Source organism: Balaenoptera borealis (assembly GCF_965194805.1).
Source record: "Balaenoptera borealis genome assembly, chromosome: 12".
Taxonomy (NCBI): domain Eukaryota; kingdom Metazoa; phylum Chordata; class Mammalia; order Artiodactyla; family Balaenopteridae; genus Balaenoptera; species Balaenoptera borealis.
The window spans coordinates 80,258,141-80,284,100 of NC_138869.1; the positions used below are offsets into that span (position 1 = coordinate 80,258,141).

At 42.8% G+C, this 25,960-nt stretch overlaps 1 protein-coding gene across 8 annotated transcripts in view; it reads right to left on the minus strand.

Moving 5' to 3' along the window:
• ADGRF5 (adhesion G protein-coupled receptor F5) overlaps positions 1–25,960 on the minus strand; it is a 109,266-nt gene that overhangs the window by 56,368 nt on the left and 26,938 nt on the right. For 6 of the 8 annotated variants that reach the window (XM_082347556.1, XM_082347558.1, XM_082347555.1 and 3 more), the window contains one exon: positions 1,507–1,632. In XM_082347556.1, the coding sequence (XP_082203682.1) occupies positions 1,507–1,632 (126 nt within the window). Of the gene's footprint in view, positions 1–1,506; positions 1,633–16,804; positions 17,516–19,180; positions 19,221–25,960 lie in introns of those variants that run through there. The other 2 variants (XM_082347559.1, XM_082347557.1) reach the window with 2 other exon arrangements.

The window sequence follows — 25,960 nt, forward strand, 5'->3', positions numbered from 1 at the left end:
TAAATTGATACAGCCACTATAGAGAACAGTATGGAGGTTCCTTAAAAAACTAAAAATAGAACTACCATATGACCCAGCAATCCCACTACTGGGCATATACCCTGAGAAAACCATAACTCAAAAAGAGTCATGTACCACAATGTTCGTTGCAGCACTATTTACAACAGCCAGGACATGGAAGCAACCTAAGTGTCCATCGACAGATAAATGGATAAAGAAGATGTGGCACATATATACAATGGAATATTACTCAGCCATAAAAAGAAAGAAAATTGAGTTATTTATAGTGAGGTGGATGGACTTAGAGTCTGTCATACAGAGTGAAGTAAGTCAGAAAGAGAAAAACAAATACCATATGCTAACACGTATATATGGAATGTAAAAATAAATGGTTCTGAAGAAACTGGGGCAGGACAGGAATAAAGTTGCAGACATAGAGAATGGACTTGAGGACACAGGGAGGAGGAAGGGTAAGCTGGGATGAAGTGAGAAAGTGGCATGAATGTAAAATAGATAGCTAGTGGGAAGCAGCCGCATAGCACAGGGAGATCAGCTCGGTGCTTTGTGACCACCTAGAGGGGTGGGATAGGGAGGGTGGGACGGAGACACAAGAGGGAGGGGATATGGGGATATATGTGCACATATAGCTGACTCACTTTGTTGTACGGCAGAAACTAACACAACACTGTAAAGTAATTATACTCCAATAAAGATGTTAAAAAAAAGTATCAGGCACAGTTCTAAGGCATCTTATAAATATTAACTAATTTAATTCTCATAAAGATCAGTAAATCAATACTCTTATTTTCATCATTTTACAGATGAGAAAACTGAGACACAGAGAGAATCACATCAGTCTCGTGAGATTTCATAACCAGTAACACGCCCTGTCTCTGGTGCATGGAGTAACCTAAGGAAAGAAGATCCCAAGGATTCCCACAAGGAACAAGGGGGTACTTATCACCCTCTTGAGTTAAGCTAAACTCCCATTAACTTCCCAAAGGTAAACGACCTGGCTAATTTGTTAGCAAAAAGCTTGGATGATATCTATGGCCCTTTCAATTATATCAGTCTGTGATTATAACACAGACACAAATTAACACCTTTTGAAATGTGTTCTAGTCTGATGCTCATGTTCAAGTGAATCCTTTGAGAACATAGGTCCCACTCAGTCCTCAAACTCTGCTTTATAGGTGTTGTTGTCAGTTTCACAGGGTGGAGCTTCAGGCCTAGAAGTGGCAAATTCATTAAGGAGGGAAGCCAGGAGGATGTTCCCTTGACACTACCACTGATTTCAGAGTGTGGCAAGTTGTAGCCCAGTAGATACCTTAACATCCATTTATGTTCACCACCCCCTCACACCATTTGTGACATTTTCTCAAAGACCCTAAACATCTGTTTAAAGCAATTTCCGTCTGTGACATTCCCAGGAAATCAGAAAAATGTGACAGGGAAAATACAGCAGACATTTACTCACAGCAGACATTTACAGCAGGATTTACTCACCGAAGGATAAACAATAGACTCGAAATTCAAGTTCAGTGTAGCTTGGGAAGAAACAATCACAATAATCATGAAGCACAAAGTGGTTCTCCTCAGGGATTTCATGTCTTCAAGTTTGAGTTGCCTTGTCTGAAATGGAAATAAGATGGTTTAGAGATACAGTAATTCATTTATCAACCACAGAAAGAACTAGCAAACCCTGTCTCAAAGTTTGCACTACAAAAGGACCTTTTCAGTGAAGGGGAGAAAGGAAAGAGCATAAATACATCAACTGTAGAGAACAGTGTCTGCTCCAGACCCCGGGTGAGGGAAGGATGATTTTAGGAAGGATGGGGGTTGGGAGGGCTGGCGATGGTACCTGCAAACAGGACAAAGATGGCAGATGTTTGGGTACCTTTCCTAGAGACATAGAGAAGGAGAGAGAGAAGGAAAGAGAAAGGTGAAAGAGGAAAGAGAGGGAAAGCAAGAAAAAGGGAAAGACTACTCAGTACAAAATACTTTTAACCTTGTGGTTCAGTACACAGCATATGAACAAAAGGATTCAGAGAACAGTACTTCCCTTTGCTATGTGCAACACACTCTGATATTTTCAATTCTATTCTATTATCTTACACTATTTTTTTCTTTTAATTCTGGCAGTAAACCATTACATTGACTTTATGACCCACATTAATGGGCTATGACCCATTAGTATGAAAAATCCTGGACTTAGTCATAAAAATACAAGCTGTATTTTAGAGATTTTTAGAGTGTATAATATGGAATATTGATATATAATATATCTCAATATATTGATTTTTTATAGCTATCTCTTTGCAACGCTGGTAATGAAAACAAAGTTTTTCAGCGACCAGATTAATCATTGTTGCATTTGAAAGTTAGAATATCACGTGGAATAATCCCACCTCTCATGGGTCTGAGGACCACGACACACTACTTTGTGTAGATCCCTTTCCTTACTGACATGTTTATGTCCATGTGTTTTTGTGAAAAGAATACTTGACTACGGAGATACGGGTTAGGATCCAGGATGACTACAAACTAATTGCATCCTTGACACTTCTCTGTATCCAGTTTGCTCATCTACGAAATGGGGATACTTAGACCTCCTCTAATTCTCTCACAGACTTCTCTGAGGCTCAGATGTGACTAAAAGCCATGCAGAGCTCCAGGGATGCCGGCTGCAATGGTTTCACCCTGACCTTAGTGGAATCCAGAGGGCAGCCATCAAGAAGGACAGCCCTTGGTCCAGGCGTTGCCGGGGGCACCAGGGGACCTGGCCCGGATAACACACGGAGAGATAGCCAAGACTTACATGCCAGGGAGGATTGTGTTTCAATCACCAGCTGTCGCTGCCTCCTTTTCCTCTTCCCCAGTGGAAAAGAAGGAAGAATAAGGCCCTGGAAAACTGACCCAATTTGCAGATCTGGCAATCAAATACATTTTTAAAATTCTACAACGCAACGGCTTTTGGAAAATGCTTTGCAATTTGGGTAACAGGAATATATATTTAAGACCAGATGCATCTACTGCAGGGAAAACATAACCACTCATTCCTTGTTGAAGGGAGTAGGCTTTTGTGAGCGTGGAGCAGGCTGATTTAGCCTGGGGAGAACAGCTGTTTTGGGGATGAATCGGGTATTTTGGAGGGAATTTAATCTTTTTAGGCATTGACTTAGTGCACTGTATTGGCTGGTTCCATTTTGAGGCAAGGAGACGAGAGATAGTAACTGAATAGTTAATGAGCCTCCCTTAGTACGTGACAGCCACGGAGGGACTCAGGTATTAAAGGAATTCAAGCTGACTCCACATCTTTCTCTCATTTCCCAATGTTGGCCTTTGTCAGAGTTAGCAAGGATTATCTTGGTCATGATAATGACCAAATAAATGGTCACAACCTAAATGGTCATGTCTGTTCCTTTTGTATAATAGCCACTGGCCAATACTGTCCACTGTTGCCATCTTCCCCCAGCCTCCCTGGACATAGTTCTTGATGAAATTGACATCCTTTTCTCTGTTGACCTATTTTGTGGCCACAAAATCACAATTCAGTAGAAATACGGATGTTGGAAGGGCTGCACTGTGGGCAGGGGATGTTCTCTGGATACAGAAGAAAGATAACAGCTACATACAGTCATCAGTTACATGGTAAGGGTGAAGGGCGGGTCCTCCACTTGAAGGAAGAAGGCCATCATTTTGAGGGAGAGGTAATATGAAAAATATTTGACAACCAATATGGCGCGAGCCTGACCAATCTGAACAGTGATACCAGCTGAAGATCAGTTCAGTTTTTAGGGCTCCTGCTATGTTTGGGGAGAGCCTTCTGAAGACACACTATTCTCACCTATATCAATAATGTCTCAGTAACCGTCCAGCTGTTCTCGTCAGTGAGGAAGCTAGTGGAGGCTGTTTAACTTGGCTAACGGGGAAGAGAATCCAAATCCATCCAACGAAAAGCCCAGAGTAGCACCCCACGTCAAGGCAATATATCTTCAGTAGGGCCCCTTTAATTGTAAATCCCTGAGAAGTTTATATTTATTCCAAATTCCTGTAGTAAATGGCAGACCACAACCAAGAAACTCAGAGACAAGCAGAGGCAGAAAGGGAAAGAAAAATATCTGATGTCATTTCCAATTTCTTTCTCCTTTTAAATTATAAATTCTGGACACTGTCTACTAAAACTCACCAACCTATATGAGCCCGCTGTATCTTAGAAAAAGCTGGGAGATATGACCTCATGCTCAGTAGTAACCCTGGGGTGATGAGCAACTTCCTGGCTCCTCAGACTCTTGTTTTCCTGTCTGTGAAGTTAGAAGAGAGGGGGAGGGAAATCAAGCACCCTGACATCATATGTCTCATATGCTGGGAGGAAGTCGCCAAGATTCTCAGCATCACTGCACTTGGAGGATGAGGGTCTGCGTTCCTTGGAGCAGTCTTTAACAGCATTCTCTTTTGGAGGGATGTGCACCAGGAACATTCATTGTGAAACTGACCTGAAACACATCAGGGAACAGTTCTCCCAAATCTTCGAAACAACCAGTGTTTCAAATCAACTGGTCTCCAGGAAACCCTTCATCAGCCCTGAGCTGCCGTGATTTGATCGAGGGGGTGGGAGGAGGAGTCAAGAGGCTTGTACACCTTGCAAGTTGAGAAGGCTGTTCTTGAAATGGCCACATCTGTGTGGTCTGATGACCCAATGTCATCATCAATTTATGATTCCAATCTCCGTATAAATAGGGCAATCGTGAGACTCGTTCTGGAAATGATTTCCTAAGCTCTACACAGCTCTGCCCTCCTGTGCTCTCTGGTGTTCTCGGCCCCTCTCCCCTGGGGACCCCAGCCTCGATACTCTCCTTGGCTCCTCCTGGGGAGAAGGAAGGCAAGAGGTGAAAGCAAGGCCACATTTGATCAGCCTCTGCCCAGGTGCCTCGTCCTTCCTGCAGTCCAGGGCTCTGCCCCTGGCTTGGTCCCTGAGCACAGCCCTTCCCCTTAACATTGCCTGGGTACCACCACCCTGGAAGGAGGTTCCCTGGAGTATTTGAGCCTCATCTGCTTAAATGGTTCTTATCCCTGGCTGCACATCAGAACAAGCACCTGGGGAATTTCTCTTGTTTTTTCTCCTCTTTTCATTGGTTGATTTGTTGTTTTAATATCATGCCAGACCAATTGAATTAGCATTTCTGGCAGGGTAGGGAGCTGAGCATCTGTATCTGTCCCAGCTGTTTCTGATGCAGAGGGAGGTTTGAGGTCTGCAGGTCCACGTTTTCAGCATCCCATTGCTCTATCCACACTCCTGCCACTTTCCATCACCAGCCTATAGTCCTCTGTCTACTAAAGAAACTACGTAGAAACAGAATCTTAAGGGGGATGCATTTAGGAGGCAGTCAATCAATGGTGGATGAATGAATGGTTTCATGGGAGTATGGACTCAAATGTGATCTACCCAATAGTTTTTGATGCAATTAAGCAGCCAAGTCTGTTATTTGAGGTTGTATTATATATCTCATGTAGAATCAATCATGGTGCACAATTATGAACCAACAAACATTGAGAACTTTCTGTAGGCCTAAATTCGTGCTACGCATTCATGAATTGACATGGTCCTTGTCCCTAGGAAGTTCTCAATCTCATCGGGAAGGCATGAAACAGAGACTGGAAGAAAAAATGTAAGCTTAAAAGACGCTATTTACTAAATGCCTACTAGGTACCAGGCACAGCCCTCAGTGCAATTAATATGTTCGTTCATTTAATTTGCCTCTCACAATAAGCCTGTGAGGTAGGTGTTTTAATCCTAATTCATAGATGAGAACGTGAAGGCTCTCAGAGAGGTTACCGAACTGACCCAGGCCGCCCAGCTAGTAAGTAACAGAGTGAGAATCGCCCCCAACTTGGCCTGTCTCCAAAGTGAGCTACAGTGTGAAGGGATGAGATGACTGGAGGAAGGTGGACAGGGGGAAGTTGGGTGAGTTTGGGAGTGACCGAGGTCACCAGCCAGACCCTGAAGGATGGGCAAGAAAAGAGAATCCCAGGCAAAGGAGAAGAGCATAAGCAGAGGCCCTTGTCTCTGTTTAAAGGGAACAAAGCAGCCCAAAGGGCGATGTTTAGCTGTCCCTTGAACTCCTTGTGGACGTTGCCTGGGTCAGCTTGTCCAACCACTGTGGTGAAGGCTCGGCCACGGTCCCTGGGAGTGCATTGCTCTCCTGAGCAATCACCATCAACAGAGAAGGCAGAGCTATTTTTCGCTCTGACTTGGAAAGAAAATGAATGTAATGACATTAGGGGTCCAGTGATTCTCTCCTTCCTATAATAGACTGTAGTGGAAAGAGCACTAGCTTTGATGCAAAACGGGCCTGTGTTCTGATTCCAGCTCCATCACTTAGTAACTGTTGATGAGACGCTTAGCCCCGTGGAGCCTCAGTTTCCTGATGTGAATAATGGGGATCACGGTACCTGCTTTGCAGCATTGTTGTAAAGATTAGAGACCATGTCCACGAAGCACAAAAAGTCTGGTCACAGCTGAATTTGTTAAGGGCTGAATTGTGTCCTCCAAAATTAATATGTTGAATTCCAACCCCCCAGCAGCTCAGAATGTGACCTTATTTGGAGACAGGGTCTTTAAAGAGGTCATTGCATCAAAATGAGGTCATATGGGTGGGGCCCTAATCCAATATGACCAGTGACCATATAAGAGGAGGAGATTAGGACACAGACCCATGCAGAGGAATGACCACATGAAGACACCAGAGGAAGACAGCATCTACAAGCCAAGGAGAGAGGCTTCTGAAGAAACCAATTCTGCCAACATTGGTTGGCAGAATTACCAACCAATGGCAATTGGTTGATTTCGGACCTCCAAGCTCCAGAATTGTGAGAAAATAAATTTCTGTTGTTTAAGCTATCCAATCTGTAGGACTTTATTACAGTGCTCCTAGCAAACTAATACAGAATTCAATAAAAATGATACCTCTTTTTATTTTTTATCACTCAAAAAGTGTGAGTGTGGCCCTCTGGTCTGCTGCCCAGTATTTACTATTTATTCTGGGAATGTTTTTTATGAAAATTGAAAAATGGATTATTGGTGTGTCTGAATAGAGCATAAAACATACACAGTTTAAAACTGAAAGACAAATGAGAATTCATCTCTAGTTCAAGCACTCTTGCCAGCCCTCTACAAATACACACACACACACACACACAAACACACACTAACACACACACACACCTCTTAGTTTTTTAGATGAGAAAACTAGGGCTTGGTAAGGGCTATGTGTCTCAAGGGCAGCTAGGCGTTGAGTCAGTCAGGACTAAAGAGCTCAACCAAGGATTCTTAAAATTTTATCAATAGATAATAATGTTGTCCTACAGTCAGACAAGTTGTTTGTGATAGGATGGTGGAGAATAATTATCAGCAATGATGATGGTGATGATGCTGATGGTGATGATGCTGCTGATGGTGATGATGATGGTAATGCTGATGGTGATAGATCCCTGTCATTTACTGGATCTGTTTCAGGCATGGTGCTAAACTCTCTCCAAGGATTATGTCATTTAACCCTCTCAATGATCCTATGATACCACTAAATTATCCCTAATTATTCCATATTCAAAAATGGAAATGGAAGGTTAGAAGGATGAGTAGCTCACCAAGATTGCACAGTTGATATGTGGTAGTGACAAAATTATAAATTTTGCAATCTATTCCATTGGGAAAAGGTACCATTTGGCCTATGAGATCTTCTCAGTGGGATATCAATGAGAATAAATGAAAAACTTTCTCTATATGGACCTTAGACCAGGCAACTGAATTCTAGCCTCACTTTGGCACTGATTGGTTTGTGAACTGGGGCAAGTCACTTCACCTCTCTGAGTCTCAGTTTTCTTTTCAGCAAAGCCAGGGAGCTGATGTCCCCTGGTGATTTCAAATTTGGGGTCGAGGAATTGGCCTCTGAAGGTGCCAATACTGTTCAAAGAGTCTAAAATTTCTCACAATTATTTCAAATCCATTGTAACCTCACTTAGGCTTCTGAGTCTAATCGAAACTATCTCTTGCACTTATCTCTCCCATCTCTGGTTGACTACACAGTCCAGGCCTTCACTGCCCCTCACATGCACCACTGCGATGGCTGGATTCTTTTCCTCTCCGCCCATCACCTATGTAGATGCAAGATTGACCTTCTGGAAGTGCTCTTCTCATGTGTTACCTCTGTTCAGGTCCCAGTTGCTTTCGGAACAAAGGCAATGGCTTTTGCTGATGCTGAAGGCCCTCGTGACCTGGAGCTGGCTTATTTCATAAGCATCTATCATATTTTCACTACTGTAGCTGGTTGCTTTTTCATAATTTAAAATAGTGCAAGAGATTTCCCAGTGTTCATGCAGAAGTAATAATATGAACATTAATCTTTAAGACTTAATCCTGGGAGTGGGGAAGGGTAGTTATTATGGTCAAACTATCTTTCAGTGTTTGGCAAAACCAAAGTAATCCTGTCATCATTTACTTGGTTTCTTGATCTCCCTTTTTTTCCTGCCCCTTCGCCTCAACATAATCACCACAGATTCAAATTCTATCCACCCTTTAATGCTCAGGCAAACGACTGTCTCCTGGTTGGAGATTCCCTGCTCTGTTCAGCTATAAATGGGAGGTCAGGACTTGTGAATATGGTGGGCACATAAAACTCAAGATGTTTGGTTAAAAAGTGGAGGAGAGAGAGTAGCGATTCTTCCCATAGGTAAACTGCTTGGTTTCTGTGTCATGCACAGAAGGTGATGTTATATGCGTGGCTTTCTTTTTAAGAAAGGAAGAATTGCATTGCATGTTAGGACACTAACAGGGGAAGCCATGCATCTTACTAACCCTTGGCCTGTGTGTGACTAACTGGACAGGTATTGTATCCTTTGAAAAAGCCAATGGTATATCTTCCTATGCCCTGTTCCCTATGTTCTGGGGCACATACTACATTATACTACTACTAGAGAATAATTCAAAGCAGAGTTCCTCTTGATGGCAGATGATGAATGGTAGTACGAAATTTCAGGACTTCCATTGCAAATTTGACTGAGATTATTATTCTTTGCTCAGGGCTGCAATTAAGACAGGATGTCATCAATAACCTCTCTCCTGAATTGCAGAAGTGCAGATTAAAAGTCCTCAAGGGCTACTTTAAGAGCCCGCCTTCACAGATCTGTATTTTCAAACACAGAAGTGATAAAACTTACCTTTGCTGACCTTATCTAATGAGATGATTCATCTGTCACACATGCAGAACTATAAGCTAAATATTTATTTAACACAAACACGAAACACAATACCAATGAAAGAACTGCCTTGACATTTTTTTTTTTTCTATTTAATTTTCCTTTGCCTTAAAATAAAGTCCTGCAGTAGCATTGTGTCAGGGTAGCTCAGTCCTATCAGATTACAGAGGAACATTTGTTTGTACACAATGGGGTCAAGTTTTCTAAAACACACTGCACATGTGTGTGGCATTGATAACCTTTTATCCTTCTTTCCTTGTAAATCACAGGAGGATTTTAACCTTTGAGCAAGAGATTGCCATCTCCATGAAAACATTAAGTTCCTAACTCTGCTCTTATCTCAACCATCTTGCTACTTTCATTTACCACATGGAGGGGTTTCCCTAAGCCCTGGCAAAACAATGCATTTCGACTGCCATGGAGGGTGGCCCTGGGGTTGGCTGCCAGGCTGTATAGAGCCTCAGGGGGCTTGGGTGTTGGTCCAAACCTTTACAGTTCTGTGGTTCTACTCTTTACGACGTGAGATTCAAAATAATACTGAGTATTCTACTAACAACAATAGTGGACCAATCAGAGCAGTCCCCGGTCGCTGCAAGAGGAGGGGCCTCAGGGCCCTCATTGCCAGTTAGTGGGGAGGTCTGTGCAAGGGTCCAAGGCAAGCAACTGGGTGACGGAGGCAGAGGTGGGAGGGGGCACTCCGGACACTCCAGGGCCCCCGGGGCAGCAGTTATTTATCTACCTTGTGGTTGCAATTATTCCAACATTTTAATGTTCGGCAGGGCCATCTTAGCCCTCTGTGTTCCCTCCTTTCCCAGCCCCCATTCACTCCATATCTCTGACATCAGGCATGGGTGTCCCTAGCCAGTGACTTCACTTCTCTTAAATTTCCATTTTGTTAGACTTTAAGAATAATGTATGTATGTGTGCTACTTAAAATGAAAAAAGTATCATTTTTCCCCCCAAATACAGTAGCCTGAGAAGTCATGGCCATTCCAAAATTTCCTTAATCTGGATAGTCTGACTTTAGCCCTCACCTTATTATGAAAAGTATTTTCTAAAGGGTAAGCTGGGACAAAGCGAGAGAGTGGCATGGACATATATACACTACCAAACGTAAAATAGATAGCTAGTGGGAAGCAGCCGCATAGCACAGGGAGATCAGCTTGGTGCTTTGTGACCACCTAGAGGTGTGGGATAGGGAGGGTGGGAGGGAGGGAGATGCAAGAGGGAAGAGATGTGGGGACATATGTATATGTATAACTGATTCAGTTTGTTATAAAGCAGAAACTGACACACCATTGTAAAGCAATTATACTCTAATAAAGATGTTTTTTAAAAAAAAAGTATTTTCTAAAGTGTGACATTCTTCACTAGCGCTCGTCCTCCCTGGTTTCTTGTTTGTTTCTGACCACACTTAATACCTCCTCCTTCACAGCCCCCTCTTTGCCCCTGGGGTCTCTCCTCGCTCCAGTCTTTGTTCCTTTCTCTCCTCCTATGATTCCATCCTCCTCATCCTACACTGTCTCACTGTAGGCCCTCCAAACCTCCCTTGGGTCCTTGGATGATCTCCCTTGACACCCTTTCTCTTAGGGAGCTTGTCCACATCTATAGTTTTAATTATCAATTTACATGAAAAGTCCCCAAACTTTATTTCCACCTTGATCTCTTTGCTAAATATTAGGAGCATCTTTCCAACTGGACTATTTCCACCTGGGTCTAAATTCAGCTCATCCAGAACTAATGTGTCTCTTCTCTCCTAACCCACCTCTTCCCAGGTTTGCCAGCTGCTGGCTTCATTCTTCAGTTTCACAGACTCACAACCCCACAGGTATTCCTGGTTACAAGAATCGAGGGCAGGAGTGGGAGGAGCAATGCAACCATTTGCTAAGTCCTGTAAATACCTCCACTGCCATGTTTTCTTTTCCTCGGCCTCCATATTGGTGTGGACATTACTATCTCATCATTATCATTATCACCGGGATGACTGCAGCAATCTCCTGAACCCTCCCTCCTTTCCTCCCTGTCCAATATCCAGTACCATCAGCTGATTCATTTGCCTAGAACACTATTTTTCATAGATTGCTACTGTACCACATTCAAGTACTCTGAACATTCTCAAATGCCCAGAGAATATTTGGGCTGATTCACCTGGCAAGCATGGTCACCGCCACCTAAGGAAAACCCCAGCCCTGCTACATTTTTCTTCCATGACACTTGGATACAGAACAGGCTGACCTACTCACAAGCTTTTATTGTACCTTTTTTTGCAAAATGTGTCCTAAATATGAACAACAAATATTCGTTGAATGGATTGCTACCTCTTAGCTTCTTCTCACACTATTCTTGGCAGCTGAAATGACCCATTCCTCCCTTCTGAGATTTACTCATTATTTCAGGTCTTGCTTATTCCCTTAGTAACAACAATTGCTATCATTTATCAAGCCCTCGCTATATGCTGGCATTAGACTAAGCACTCTGTATGTACTAGGCTCATTTAATCCTTAAATCCTATATTGTTTGAAGTAGCAATATCACCATTTTACTGATGGAGAAACTGAGACTTCGGTAAATTAAATCACACACCCCAAGTCACACAGTATGTAGCCAAGTCTGTTGCCGAATCTGAGCTCTTACCCTTTATAGCACATGCCTCTTTTCTTGTCTTTTCGAGAGAGATACATCATTCTTTGGAACACACTGCATTTCTCTCCTCCGCTACTCTGCTGGCCCTAGCATTTGGATTTTTTTGCAGCACTATTGTGGTTTTTGGAGCACAGCATAGTAATTAGGCCTCTGGACTGGAAAGTCAGACTGCCTGAGCTGGAATCCCAACTTCACTACTTGCCAGCTTTGTGTGCCTCGGGCAACTTATTTAAAATTGTGTGTCCTTTTGTCTATAAAGTAGGTATTATAATAGTACCTGAGGTATTGGATTATTGGAATAACTATATGACTTAACAGTCTTTGTAAAGCACTGAACACAGTGCCTGGCACATAATAAATACTCAGTAAATATTACCTGTTATTATTAAAATTCCCAAGGCCTGTGCCTTGCCTCCCATTCCGAGTATAAGCTGATTAAAGGAAAGGATTCTCTGTCTTTGTAATTCCACAGCTCTTTGCACACCTATCAACGTAAATGCTTCCACTAAGCTGTGACTTTAAAGGTTTCACCTTTGTGATTATCTTTTAGGAAATAGGCAAGACTCCAGTTATTTTAACCATCATCACTAGAATCAGACAATGTGAGTTGAAATGCTGAGCTGGTAAATAACGTGTGAATTCATAGCGCCTCCGCAGTCAACACAGATATTTAACCCAACAAGCCTTCCTGCAGCACCTACTCTGTGTTGAGACTCTCAGGACCTGGGGAAACTGAGGCTGAGAGGGCCCCCCCCCACCCAGTGCTCCTTATAAAGGAGACAAAAATTACAGTGATGAGTGATACTAATTTGGATTATACTGAGAAATGTCAGCGAGGAAGTTTCTAGGGACACATCTTCTGATTAAAATACAGCTCTGGGGATTCCCTGGTGGTGCAGTGGTTAAGAATCTGCCTGCCAATGCAGGGAACACAGGTTTGATCCCTGGTCCAGGAAGATCCCACATGCCGCGGAGCAACTAAGCCCCTGAGCCACAACTACTGAGCCTGCGTGCCACAACTACTGAAGACCGTGCATCTAGAGCCCGTGCTCTGAAACAAAAGAAGCCACTGCAATGAGAAGCCTGCGAACCACAACGAAGAGTAGCCCCCGCTCGCTGCAACTACAGAAAAGCCCGCGCGCAACAACGAAGACCCAACGCAGCCAAAAATAAATAAGTAAATAAATAAAATCTATTAAAAAAAAAAAACAAACAACTCTGAATTATTGTCTATCCATCCAGAAAGTGGCGGATCATGCAAAGGATAATTAGTATTTCTTTTTCTGGGAACTGAGACACATGTTAAAATGACATTGAGTAGAATAGATGACCCTCACCCCCGTAGTCATTTGGCGGTAGAAGAGCACGTCCTGTTTACCTAAAACATTTCATCTGATTTTGTAAACTCTGCAAGTAACAGGGAGCCAGTGAATCTGCAGGGAAGCCAGTGGGGTTGCTCTGATTTAAACTTGAAAGGCAGTGCCATTGTCTGGGGAGTGGAGATGCCTCTTCATTCTCACCTGCAGACATGAGAGGGGGTTGTTCCTCTCATAAATAGGAGCTGCCAGAATCCTAATACATGATGTTCACAGCTGCTGGCACTTCTGGCCCCAACTTCTCGGCTCCATGAAGCGGTATCACTTCTGCTTCTCAATTTAGACTTTATCTCTTACAGTTTGGACTCAGTGGTTCTCAACCCTCACTGCGTAACAGAATCACTTTGGAGGTTTAAAAACAAACGAACCAAACAAAAAACCATGCCCGAGCCCTTTCCCCGGAGATTCTGACTCAGTTGTTCCAAGGAAGTGTCTGGGCATTGTTTTCTTCTTGTTAAGTTTCTGGGGGTGATACCAATGGACAGCAGGCATTAGAATCTGCTAAAATCTGGACCAGGCAATAGCTTAATCTGTCTACAGACTTCCAGCACAACTGGGAATCCATGCTGCTACCAAGTTGATAGAGTCTAGCCAATCACATTCATTCTCTATTCCACATGACTTTTATCCTTATGTTGGAAAGGCAGAGATCTGGGCTTCTTCCTATTTCAGTGCCCCCAGAAGATTAATTGAGAGATGCTGAGCAAACAACGAAACCTCTGAGCCTCTCATTTTTGTATTCCATAAAATGGGAACAAGCTACCTGCTTTATTTACGACATGGTGAAGGATGAGGAGGTCTCTATCAGGGGCTAGCACTGTGCAGCAGGGTGAAATGATTAATTGAATTACCCCGAGAAAGAGTCAAGGCAGGCGAATTTAACAGGATGGTCAAGAAAGCACCAGAGAATGTCCAAAATCAGCAGAGCCAACTGGCCCTCTAGTTTGGGGTAGAGAAACCTTGGGAAGGGCAAGAAAATGCCAAATAGCAACTGAAAGTATTTTGTGATTATTCTTGGACTTGACATTGCTCACTCAACTTCATTCCAAATCCTCTCTCCATGACCCATACCGACTTGTTCACAGTGTTTTTTTCTTATTCACTTGTCTCATAATAATGTATGGAAGGAAAAAAATAAAAGGCCACCTTTTTACAGAAAGCCAAAAGAAATAGAAAATGAACCCATCTGTTAAACCCAACTATTATCCATTAAATAAAAAGGGAATCTCTCCCACCCTCTCCCCATTTTTCCAGAGCCAACCACTTAATCTAGCTGGCTAACTATCATCTACCTATCTATCTATCTATCCATCCATCCATCCATCTATCTATCCGATTAATTTTCTTTTCTTTTATTTTCCAGAACAGAATGCCTTTGATGGCCTTCAGGAGAGAAGCCCAAACTACTAGTTGAAAAATCTAGACTCTAATCCCTGGGAAATTGTTATGAATACTATTAGTTGCCAAAGCCAAAACCAACACAAAAATAATAATGCTGAAAATGAATAAAACTCTTTCAAACTTTTCTAAATATTAAAAGAGCTGTTCACATTCCCCATGTATTATTTTTTCTTTCCAGTGAGAGGAAGGTATTGTTAAAGACCAATACATGGATCTGACAATGAGAATTTCTTGTACTCCTACGTGCCCTGACTTGTCCTAAGAGCTGGGAAGACAGAAAAATAAGTCATTTAACTGGTAATACACACAGCAAACAACTGATGGGATAACTTTGGGGAGGGGAAAAAACTAATGCATATCGGGTGTGCAGGGCTTGAAAAATTGTTAGACATAGTCTATTACAGTACGAATATAGTCATGCATTACTTGTGTAATTCAAAAATGAAAGGCCCCAAACATTAGCCCTTTATGAAGGCAAAAACTGGGCTGCAGTGAAGTGGTGTGGCCTGGCTTTCTACAAAGTACAAGAAAACATGGTTTAAACCCAAACATGGGAAGAAGACCTACGTAGACATTCCTCCACAGAAGATACACAGATTGCCAGCAAACACATGAAAGGACGCCCAACATCACTCATCATTAGAGAAATGCAAATCAAAACTACAGTGAGGTATCACCTCACACTGGTCAGAATGGCCATCCTCAAAAAATCTACAAACAATAAATGCTGGAGAGGGTGTGGAGAAAAGGGAACTCTCTTGCACTGCTGGTGGGAATGTAATTTGATACAGCCACTATGGAGAACAGTATGGAGGTTCCTTAAAAAACTAAAAATAGAACTACCATATGACCCAGCAATCCCACTACTGGGCATATACCCTGAGAAAACCATAATTCAAAAAGAGTCATGTACCACAGTGTTCATTGCAGCTCTATTTACAATAGCCAGGATACGGAAGCAACCTAAATGTCCATGGACAGATGAATGGATAAAGAAGATGTGGCACATATATACAACAGAATATTACTCAGCCATAAAAAGAAACGAAATTGAGTTATTTGTAGTGAGGTGGATGGACCCAGAGTCTGTCATACAGAGTGAAGTAAGTCAGAAAGAGAAAAACAAATACCATATGCTAACACATATATATGGAATCTAGAAAAAAAAAAGGTTCTGAAGAACCTAGGGGCAGGACAAGAATAAAGACGCAAACATAGAGAATGAACTTGAGGACACGGGGAGGGGGAAGGGTAAGCTGGGACGAAGTGAGAGAGTGGCATGAGTGTAAAATAGCTAGTGGGAAGCAGCCTCATAGCACAGGGAGAACAGCTCCGTGCTCTGTGTCCACCTAGAGGGGTGGGATAGGGAGGGTGGGAAGGAGACGCAAGAGGGAGGGGATATGGGGATATACGTGCACGTATAGCTGATTCACTTTGTTGTACGGCAGAAACTAACACGTTGCAAAGCAATTATACTCCAATAAAGATGTTAAAAAAAAAAATGGTTTAAGCAAACCACACATCATACGGCATTTCCTTCCTTCTAGAACACTCGAGACAAGCCTGCCTGCTCTTGATCCCAGCACTTTTCTTGACATCCTTCCCAGCGCTGACTTGCAAACCCCTTTCCCCTCAGTGTGGGTGGGGCAGCATCTCACATTTCACATTCCCAGGACTGCCTGGGACCTGAGGATACCCATGGCCCTCCTGCTACACTCGGGGTGGCCTCCCCTGCTGCCTGGCATGGAAACACTCACATAGCAGTTCAAAAATGCTCTGGTCTTTACGGTATTTTCCGGCTCAGGGATGGGATAACTCATTAAAAAGAAAGAAAAAGAAAAGGAAAGCTTTTTTTATTTTAGAGGAAATCCTAAAAGCATCCCAGCTCACTGCCTGACACTCAGTCTCCCTAAACGCAGTCTCACCAACGTAACCAACAGCCTGCATGCAAAATGCCCTTGACCAGACATCCTTTGTGCTCCCAACATACATGTCACAGCTACAGAAAAGAAAATCAGGCAGAGGGTCGTAACTAAAAGATGCCTTAAAGGAGTGTCAGAGTGACCTAGCTGCCCCTGAGGTCTTGCTACAAAGGGAGACAGACCCCCATTAGGAGAAATGCCTGTTACCTGCCCAGCACCGTTGTCCCAGGCCGGCTCCTGCTCTGATCAGACGTCTAACAAACTTCCAGGTCTCCACTACGAGGCCATTCACCCCACAGCCTCATGATCGGTGAAGGGAGAGTCAAGCAGGACTCATCGGGAGGGCTCAGGCAGGTCCGGCAGCTCCAAGCCGAGCTTAGTCTCGCTGCTGACCAGTGCCTTCCTGCCGTGGTCCTCTGAGCCTCACAGGGCCATCCCCGATGGCTAGCCGCTGTTTGAAAACAAGAAGTGATTTCCTGGTCCTCTTCTCTGGATGGCGTATGCGATTTCCCTCACGCCCATGGGAAGTCCTTCAAGTCATTCTTATCTGGAAACCTATTCACTGAGTGGCCGGACTTGTTTGGCCAATGCCCTAGTTTTTGCTTCCCTTTCTCCAAGAAAAAGTTCAGAAAATGAAACCAGAGAGAACCCCAAATGTGTTCGAGCTCATGGCCGGTGTAGGATGCCTGGTTTAAACCTTTGAAAGATGTCCACTAAATGAGATTGTGTTTTCAGAAGGGAAATTAAAATTATCAGTGAGTTTCATTTCTAGTGGCACTAAGAAATCAGAGATTAAAAAAATCTTGAATATGAGAAGACTTAGTGAGGTTGTTCAGTCCTAACCCTGGGCTTAAGGGAGGGTTGCACTTCAAATATGTCACATTCAGGGGCATCCAGACTTCCAGGGAAACTCTATGAATATCTGTGCATCTAACTACAAATTCTGTAACACTTAAAATATCATCTCAATAACACTAACGTTTAAAGATAAGGAGATACCTGGAAAAAGGCAGGTTGGCAGGCTTCAGTCAGGTGGTTGGGTTTAAAATGAATTAGAATCACTATGTATAAAATAGATAGCCAGTGAGAACCTACTGCATAGCACAGGGAACTCTACTCAGTGCTCTGTGGTGACCTAAATGGGAAGGAAATCCAAAAAAGAGGGGATATACGTATACGTATAGCTGATTCACTTTGCTGTACAGCAGAAACTAACACAACATTGCAAAGCAACTATACTCCAATAAAAATTTTTTTAAAAATGAATTAGAATCAGAATCAGAGTTTTTGAGCCGAAAGTGACCTTACTCATCCTCTTTTTACAAGGGAGGAAACTGAGGTCCAAAGAGAAACAGTGACTTGCCCAAGGTCAGAACACAGATGGGAAGTAATAGGTGGTCATTTAATTGTTCTTAAACTTCAGTGTGAGGAATGATCTTCAATTTCCTACTCTAAAACGCTGCCCACAGCAAGTCTGATGAATGGCTGTCCTAGAGCCCAGGAATCTGCATTGTAAGTGCTCCATTAAGTCTGACGCAGGCCGTCTCCAGACCGCATTGAAAGAAACCCTCCTAGTGTCAGGACTGTGTGTCAGTGCCAGGACCCCAGAGTCAGACTGTAGGGATTCAAACCATAGGGCCACTGATTCCTATTTCTGTGGCCTTGGACACGTTATGAGACCTCACTGAGACTCAGTTTTATTATGTGTGAAAGTGGAATAATAATACCGCTGAGGCCGTATATTATATAGGCTCTGGTAAAAGACTGGCATAGAGGAAGAGCTCCAGAACTGGAGACCTGGGCTCGAATCCTCCAAGCTCACGGGCCTTCCCTGTCCCACACCGTCTCCCTCCCTCCTTGCCAGCCTTCCTTTCCAGCCAGAGCTATCAGCCCGAAAGCAAGTCAGCAACCAGCAGTCGCACTCAGGCTGGGGACAACGGTGAAGTATTTTGGCAAAAAGAAGATGAAACTTCAAAATATTATTATTCTACTTCTCGGTACTGATTCTCAGTTGTATCCTCCAGCCCACTCCATGCCATTGTGGAAGACGTTGTTGGTTGCCCCCTGACAGCTTACCCTCCACTTCCTCCCTACTGCCAGCCTGGGCCTGGCTGTGCTCAGGGGGTGCATTGTGATAGGTTTAAAGCACAGTGATGTCATTCTCCTTGCTGAGCCCTGGGTGTGCTTGGACATGTGGCACGTTTGTGGATGTACTTTACCTCTGGATTTACTGTCAGTGGCACAGTAAAGGGCCTTATTATTTAATCCAGTTCTAATGGCATTACCTATAGTAAAGTGTGAATCACTATGAAAAATAAATCTTTTGATTCTATAGAAAATACTCACTGTCATACAGAGTGAAGTAAGTCAGAAAGAGAAAAACAAATATCATATAATATTGCTTACATGTGGAATCTAGAAAAATGATACAGATGAACTTATTTGCAAAGCAGAAATAGAGTCACAGATGTAGAAAACAAACTTACGGTTGCCAAGGGGGGAAGGAAGGGTGGGATGAATTGGGAATAGGGATTGACATATACACACTACTATATATAAAATAGATAACTAATGAGAACCTACTGTATTGCACAGGGAACTCTCCTCAGTGCTCTGTGGTGACCTAAATGGGAAGGAAATCCAAAAAAGGGGGGATATATGTATACATATAGTTGATTCACTTTGCTGTACAGCAGAAACTAACACAACATTGTAAAGCAACTATACTCCAATAAAAATTTTTAAAAAAAGAATAAGGAGCCAAATAACATCCCTATAGATAAGAAAACATGGCCTAATCTTACCCACAAACAAGAACTGTGAATTTCTATTTCAAAATAAATTTAAATACATTTTTAAAAAACATAGTAATCAACTATACTTCAATTTAAAGAGTAATTCTATAAAAAATAAATAAATAAAATACTACCCTTGACCAATAACTAAATAAATAAATAAGAAGAATATTAAGACACATACACACAGAGCCAAATAGCTTAAATCATATTTTAGAATACAGTTGATCCTTGAACAATGTGTGTTTGAAGTGCGTGGGTCTACTTACATGCCGATTTTTTTCACTAACTACACATGACTGTATGACACGATCCACAGTTAGCTGGTTGACTCCTTGTAGGTGGAACCAGGATACGGAACGCTGATTGTAAAGTTATACACAGATTTTCGAGTGCGCGGGGGTGGGTGCCCTTAACCCCCACGTTGTTCAAGGGTCAAATGTATTCCAACTTTCTTATGCTAAATATTTGTGGTATTGACTTTTTCTATACGAAATGGACAAAGACATTCCAGATTCTTTTTTACACTAAAAACTTATAATATTAAATTTAAGTAGTAGAAAACACCTGAGTCTTGAAAACGCAAAGTAGCCTGGGGTTAAGCGTGTGGACACCAGATCTGCCCACTAGTAGCTCCTCAGAAACTTAACAGGTTATTTCATCTTTCTGTGCCTCAGTTTTCTCATCTGTAAAATCAGAGTAATAATAAGACCTACCTCAGGGTTGTTGGGAAGATTAACTGAGTTCCATACATGTATAAAGGCTTATAACAGTGCCTGGCACTTAGTGAGCATGTGTGTTAGCTATTGTTATTTCTGCAGAAAAGAGGTTTTTGTTGTAATATCATGTAGGGATTTGGTACCGTCTTTGCCTTTGTTTTCTGCTGGCTTTGCCTCTGGTTCCGCACAGACTGGCACTTTGAAGATGCCTCTAAAATATACCTTCCTGTGTTTGTCATGAGATGTGGTTCCTTTGGGGGTATCTTGAGTGGATTAGTATAGATGTAGATGAATGACACCAGCTGTGTTGGAAGGAATGAAGAAAACGTAGGAGGAACCTGTACATTATCATGGGGGTAAAGGACACTAAAAGAACTTTGCGGGCTGACGGCTTTGGAAAGTAATTGTAAGAGAGAACTGAATGCCTGGTGACAGAGTTCACCCACTCCAGGAGAGGAAAGCTTGCAGACCTTGATACTTCAAAAAAGAGTGACGACGTGGGAGACCTTGACTCGGATGCATCTTTTCTTAAAAAACACCCTGTTGTCAGTCAGCTCCTGGGTTAACGCTTCTTTGAAAGCGCTGTCTTTTCCCTGTTTGCGTTGGTTTGTGGGACGCCCTCAACTCTGACATGGGGCAGGGCGCTGTCAAGGTGGCTGTCCCTTTGCCTCACTGAAGAGCAATTCCGCTCTCATCCATCGTCCTGTTTGCTGCTAGGAACACTCTGTGCTCGTGGCACTCACTTTACAACGAAAACAAAGACAAATAGAAAACGGGACCACCATATGGTCTCGGCTGCAACCCAGAATTCACTGCTGATGGGAAGACTTTGCCCTGTCGCAGCTACAGCTGCCCTGCCGTTGGCTGGCACTGAGCCCTTCTCCTGAGTTCTAAGATGTTGTAATTGGTGGCAAATTGAACCCAGACTTCAACCAGACTGTGACGGTGAAGCCTGAGTAATTCACTAGTCGTGTTAATCTATGTTTGCGTTAGTATGAGGCGTCTCTTAGGACTTGAGGGGATAACCTCATTGGAGACAGAGCTATTTGCTCAGGCAGAAATGTCAGCACCAAATAAATGTGTCTTTCCCAGCATGCTCCAGGCTGTGTCACGCCTCTGCCCTTCTCCTTTCTTCATCTGGCTAACTTTTAATGTCCAGTTAAATTGCAGATGTTATTTCTTCCAAGGACCCTCCTAGCTCTCCCCGGCTGGGCCATGTGTTTCTTCTCCCTGACCCCAAACTATCAGGTATGTGTCTTTCTGCAGGTACCAGACTGCACTCAAATGATCATTTTAATGCTTAATGCATTGATTGTAAGCGCCTTGAGGGCCGGGCCCTGTCTTATTTATCGTATGCCCAGCTCCTCACTCGGTGCTGGCATGTCCTAGGTGATCTATAAAAGCAAACAAAAGGACTACCATATGGTCCAGCAATCCAACTCTTGGGCGTGTATCTGAAGACAACCATAATTTGAGAAGATACATGTACCCCAATGCTCACTGCAGCACTATTTGCAATAGCCAAGCCATGGAAGCAACCTAAATGTCCAGTGACAGAGGAAGGAATAAAGAAGATGTGGTACATATATACAATGGAATATTACTCAGCCATAAAAAAAGAATGAAATGATGTAATTTGCAGCAACATGGATGGACCTAGAGGTTATCATACCAAGTGAAGTAAGTCAGACAAAGAAAGACAAATATTATATGATATCACTCATATGTGGAATCTAATTTTAAAAATGATACAAATGAACTTATTTACAAAACAGAAACAGATTCATAGATTTCAAAAACAAACTTATGGTTACCAAAGGGGAAATGTGGGGAGGGAGGGATAAATTAGGAGCTTGGCATTAACATATGCACACTACTATATATAAGATAGATAACCAACAAGGACCTACTGCATAGCACAGGGAACTCTACTCAATATTCTGTAATAACTTACATGGGAAAAGAATCTGAAAAAGAATGAATATATGTATATGTACAACTGAATCACTTTGCTGTACACCTGAAGTTAACTCAACATTGTAAGTCAACTATACTCCAATAAAACTTTTTTTAAAAAGCAAACAAAAGGAAACTGCTTCATCTCATTCCATTGCTGAGTTCTCCTCTTAACATTGGCATGTCCCATGGCTCAGTCTTTGGAACTCTTCTCTGTTGACACTTATTCCCCAGGTGATCTCCACCAGTCTTATGGTTTAAATCTTTGTGCTGATGACTTCCAAACATCTACCTCAATCACAGACCTCACTCCTGCACTCCTGACCAGTATATCCAACTTCTCACTTGATAAATCCACTTGGATCTTCAATAGGCTCTCAGACTGAACATGTCCGAAACGAAACTCCTGATCCTCCCTCCCAAGCTAGCTTTTCCAACAGTCTCTCCCATCTCAGGAAAGGGCGTCTCCATCCTTCCAGGTTAGCCAGACCAAACCGCTAAGACTCATCCTTGAGTCCTCCCTTGCACACTTTATATTTAATTTGTCAACAAATCCTGTCTACCTTCAAAATACACACGTGGTTGGGTATTTCTTACCCCTTCCACTGCTATCACTCTCATCAAACCATCATTACCTCTTGCCTGGATGATCATCATTACCTCTAACTGGTCTCTGTGTAAGACTGCAGTTAAAATGGTCTTCATAAGATATAAGCTATGTAATGTCCACCTGTGCTCAGCCGTGCTCTCATCTCACACAGTCAAGGTGAAAGTCTTTTCAGTGGCCTGTAAGGTCTACACCACTGGCAGCCTTGCTCCTCCCACCATATCCTCCCTTAATTCCTCTCCTTCTTTCCATGTTGCTCCAGCCATGCTGGCTTTCCTGTGAGCCAGCTTGTTCCATCCCAGAGTCTTGGCACTGGCCATTCTCTCTGCCTGGATGCTCTTAGCCCAGATATCCTCATGTCTCACTCCCTCACCTCATTCCCACCTTGGCCCAAACATTGCATCCTTAGTGAGGCCTTCCTTGACCACCATATGTCACACTTCAGTCCTCCCAACCCCCTTCCCTGATGAATTTTTTCCATATCACATATCACCTCTAATACACTATAATGTACTTATTCATTTTATTGGCTGTTTCCACCTTCTAACCCTCCACTAGGGTGTAAGCTCCCTGAGGGGAGAGATGCCTATTTGGTTCATTAAAGAAGCGTATTTGAAAGTGTAACATGCAAGCAAAGGTAAGAATGCCATGATGCTAGTATATACACAGCAGAAGTATACACCAAAGTCCATAATTATTCTACTTGTAAAACACTCATACTTCCACGTCTTGGCAGGGTAGGCCCTGTTTGTTTTTTTTTAATCCACAACCCGATGTTGGTAACGCTTTTGACCCAGTGTGACTCAGGGTCAGCTCTCCTTTGTTATTTCTATAACGAGGCCAGGAAAATTCCCCTCTGGCACTGACCTGTCCTTATGCAAGGAAGAAACCGACAGAAAATTGGGCGGTTTTATGGTATACAAATGGTCTTATTCTTATCTTTTGTGTGTAAATCTTGGCAGAGACTCTGCTAATTGGAGTTGGTCACATTTGTACTCAGCTGCGGCCTCTCAGGTTTTATTTGCACTTGCTGTTACTGGATCCATTCCACCAATAGACAGATTTATTATGCCTTCTTGGCGTAAGTATCTTTCAGATACTTATATTACTTTGCTGTGGTAGATCCCAGAGCTTTCCATCTTTTGGACCAATTGGACACAGTTGACTGCCATATTCTACCCACCTTCTTATGTCTCCCATGATGGTCCTAGCTTAGGTCAGAAATCCAAAGAACCCTCCAAGTGAAGTCCTGTTTTGGACCACTGCCAAGACTACCTTCCCTGCCTTTTCTTGGAAGAGGGAGAGACAGCATATGGGAAAATGGAGACAGATTCAGGACACAGATCTGTAGAGGTGTCATCAACAGCCCTTTCTTGGCCTTTGTTGGCCTTTTCTTATGCAGGGTTGACCATCAATGGCCTGGCAATCATCTCTAGCCTTTAGATTCCACCTTTGGCTCTTACAGGTGACCCACTATCCCATCCATGTAGCAGGAAGTGCATACTGTTGCCCATAAGTCAGCCACATGCTGCAGCCTTGATGCGCATGGATGTCAGAGTTATTGATGGACCACATGTATCACTGACTCCTCCTCCTTTATTCCCGCTCCCATCCCCACTACCCTCACTTTCAGCAACATGGAGAAGAGCTAGGTATTTGAGGACACGGGCATTCCTTCTTGTCTTGGTCTGGGAAGGAAGCTATTTTGAAGGAAGCTGCATCTGGTCTCAAGTGTGCAAGTTCCTTTGTACATGAACATGGGTGGTCACTCCTCTTCTAACTTCTGCCCCTTCACTGTGTGTCCTGGGTGCAGGTGCTCCACATCGGCAGGTATCATATACCTCAGGCAGCAGTGAGGGTATCTGCTAACATCCGGCAGACCCTCGTCCCCATAAGGGCACTTTCCATCCAGATTCCCTGGCTCTTTACTGTTTTCAGGGCCTCAACACTTCCTCTGCCACCAAAACAAAGGTTCCCCCATTTTTGCCTTTGATTGGAGAGGTGATTTCCTCAGAATTCATCAAGTCAATGAGTGAATAGCCATGATGCTAAAACCACCAGACAAATATGAGCTGAAGAGTCATACATGCCAAGAGAAAAATCAGAATCACAGGATTTGAGAGTCAAGGGGACCTGGTGATCATTCATTCTAGCGACCATGCTAGAGGGAGTTGAGAGGCTTCACCAAGGTCACAACATCCATTAGTGTCAGAACCAGAATTAGAATTGCTATCTCCTATCTTCCCAGGCAGGACTCTTAACATTGTGCTTTGGCGCCTGCCCCAACCCCCTCTGGATACTCAGATACCCTTTCTTCTTACCTCTAAATTAAGACAATTCCCCAGGTACAGGTAAGGGGTTGATCCCTATATCTAATGCCTAAGATACAGTGATGATTTCTGAGTAGAGAGAGACAGTATTAAACTTGTGTTAAACCTGTAGTCTTTTCTTTATGATGCTTGGTCCACAATTTAATTAGTGCCAGAAATGATGCTCTAAATAAATTATCCCAATGCCTATATTCTTTCAAGAAAGAATGTTAAATGATTCTTTCTATTGTGTTAGGATACAGCTGAACTGAAAGTGTAGTGAAGGGCACCATAGTGGTCTGAAAAATATGGCGCCAGGTAACATCAGCAGTGTAGACTGTCACCTCTGTGGGAGGATTTGAGAAGCAATAGAAAAACCTATGTCCACCTGCCTCTAATTCCTAAACTTACACTTTTAGAGACAAATTGCTTTAAGTGAAGGAACAACCTCTGCTCTGACTCAAATGCCTTTGAAAGGTGGACATATTGTCCATTTCCAATGAGTTGCATATAAGTATGAATTAGTTTAAGTCATCAAAGAGGCTTTAATAACAAGAAGGCAATTGGGTAAGGGGGGAGGGATAAATTGAGAGGTTGGGATTGACAATATACACACTACAATATATAAAATAAATAACTAATAAGGATCAACTGCAGAGCACAGGAATTCTGCTCAAAACTCTGTAGTGGCGTATATGGGAAAAGAGTGGATATATGTATATGTATATGTATAACAGATTCACTTCGCTGTACACCTGAAACTAACACAACATTGTAAATCAACTACACTCCAATAAAAAGTTTTTTCAAAAGAGGGCAATGGGGTTAGAGAGAAGTGGGGGATAGTGGAAAGGGGGGAGTATTTCAGAGAGCAGTTCTTATCTGTGCCTGAGAGCAGACAAACAGCTTATTTATTAAAATTATCCTGCTAACTGTTGGTGGAATTGCTACAATCACATGGCCCGACAATCCTCTTA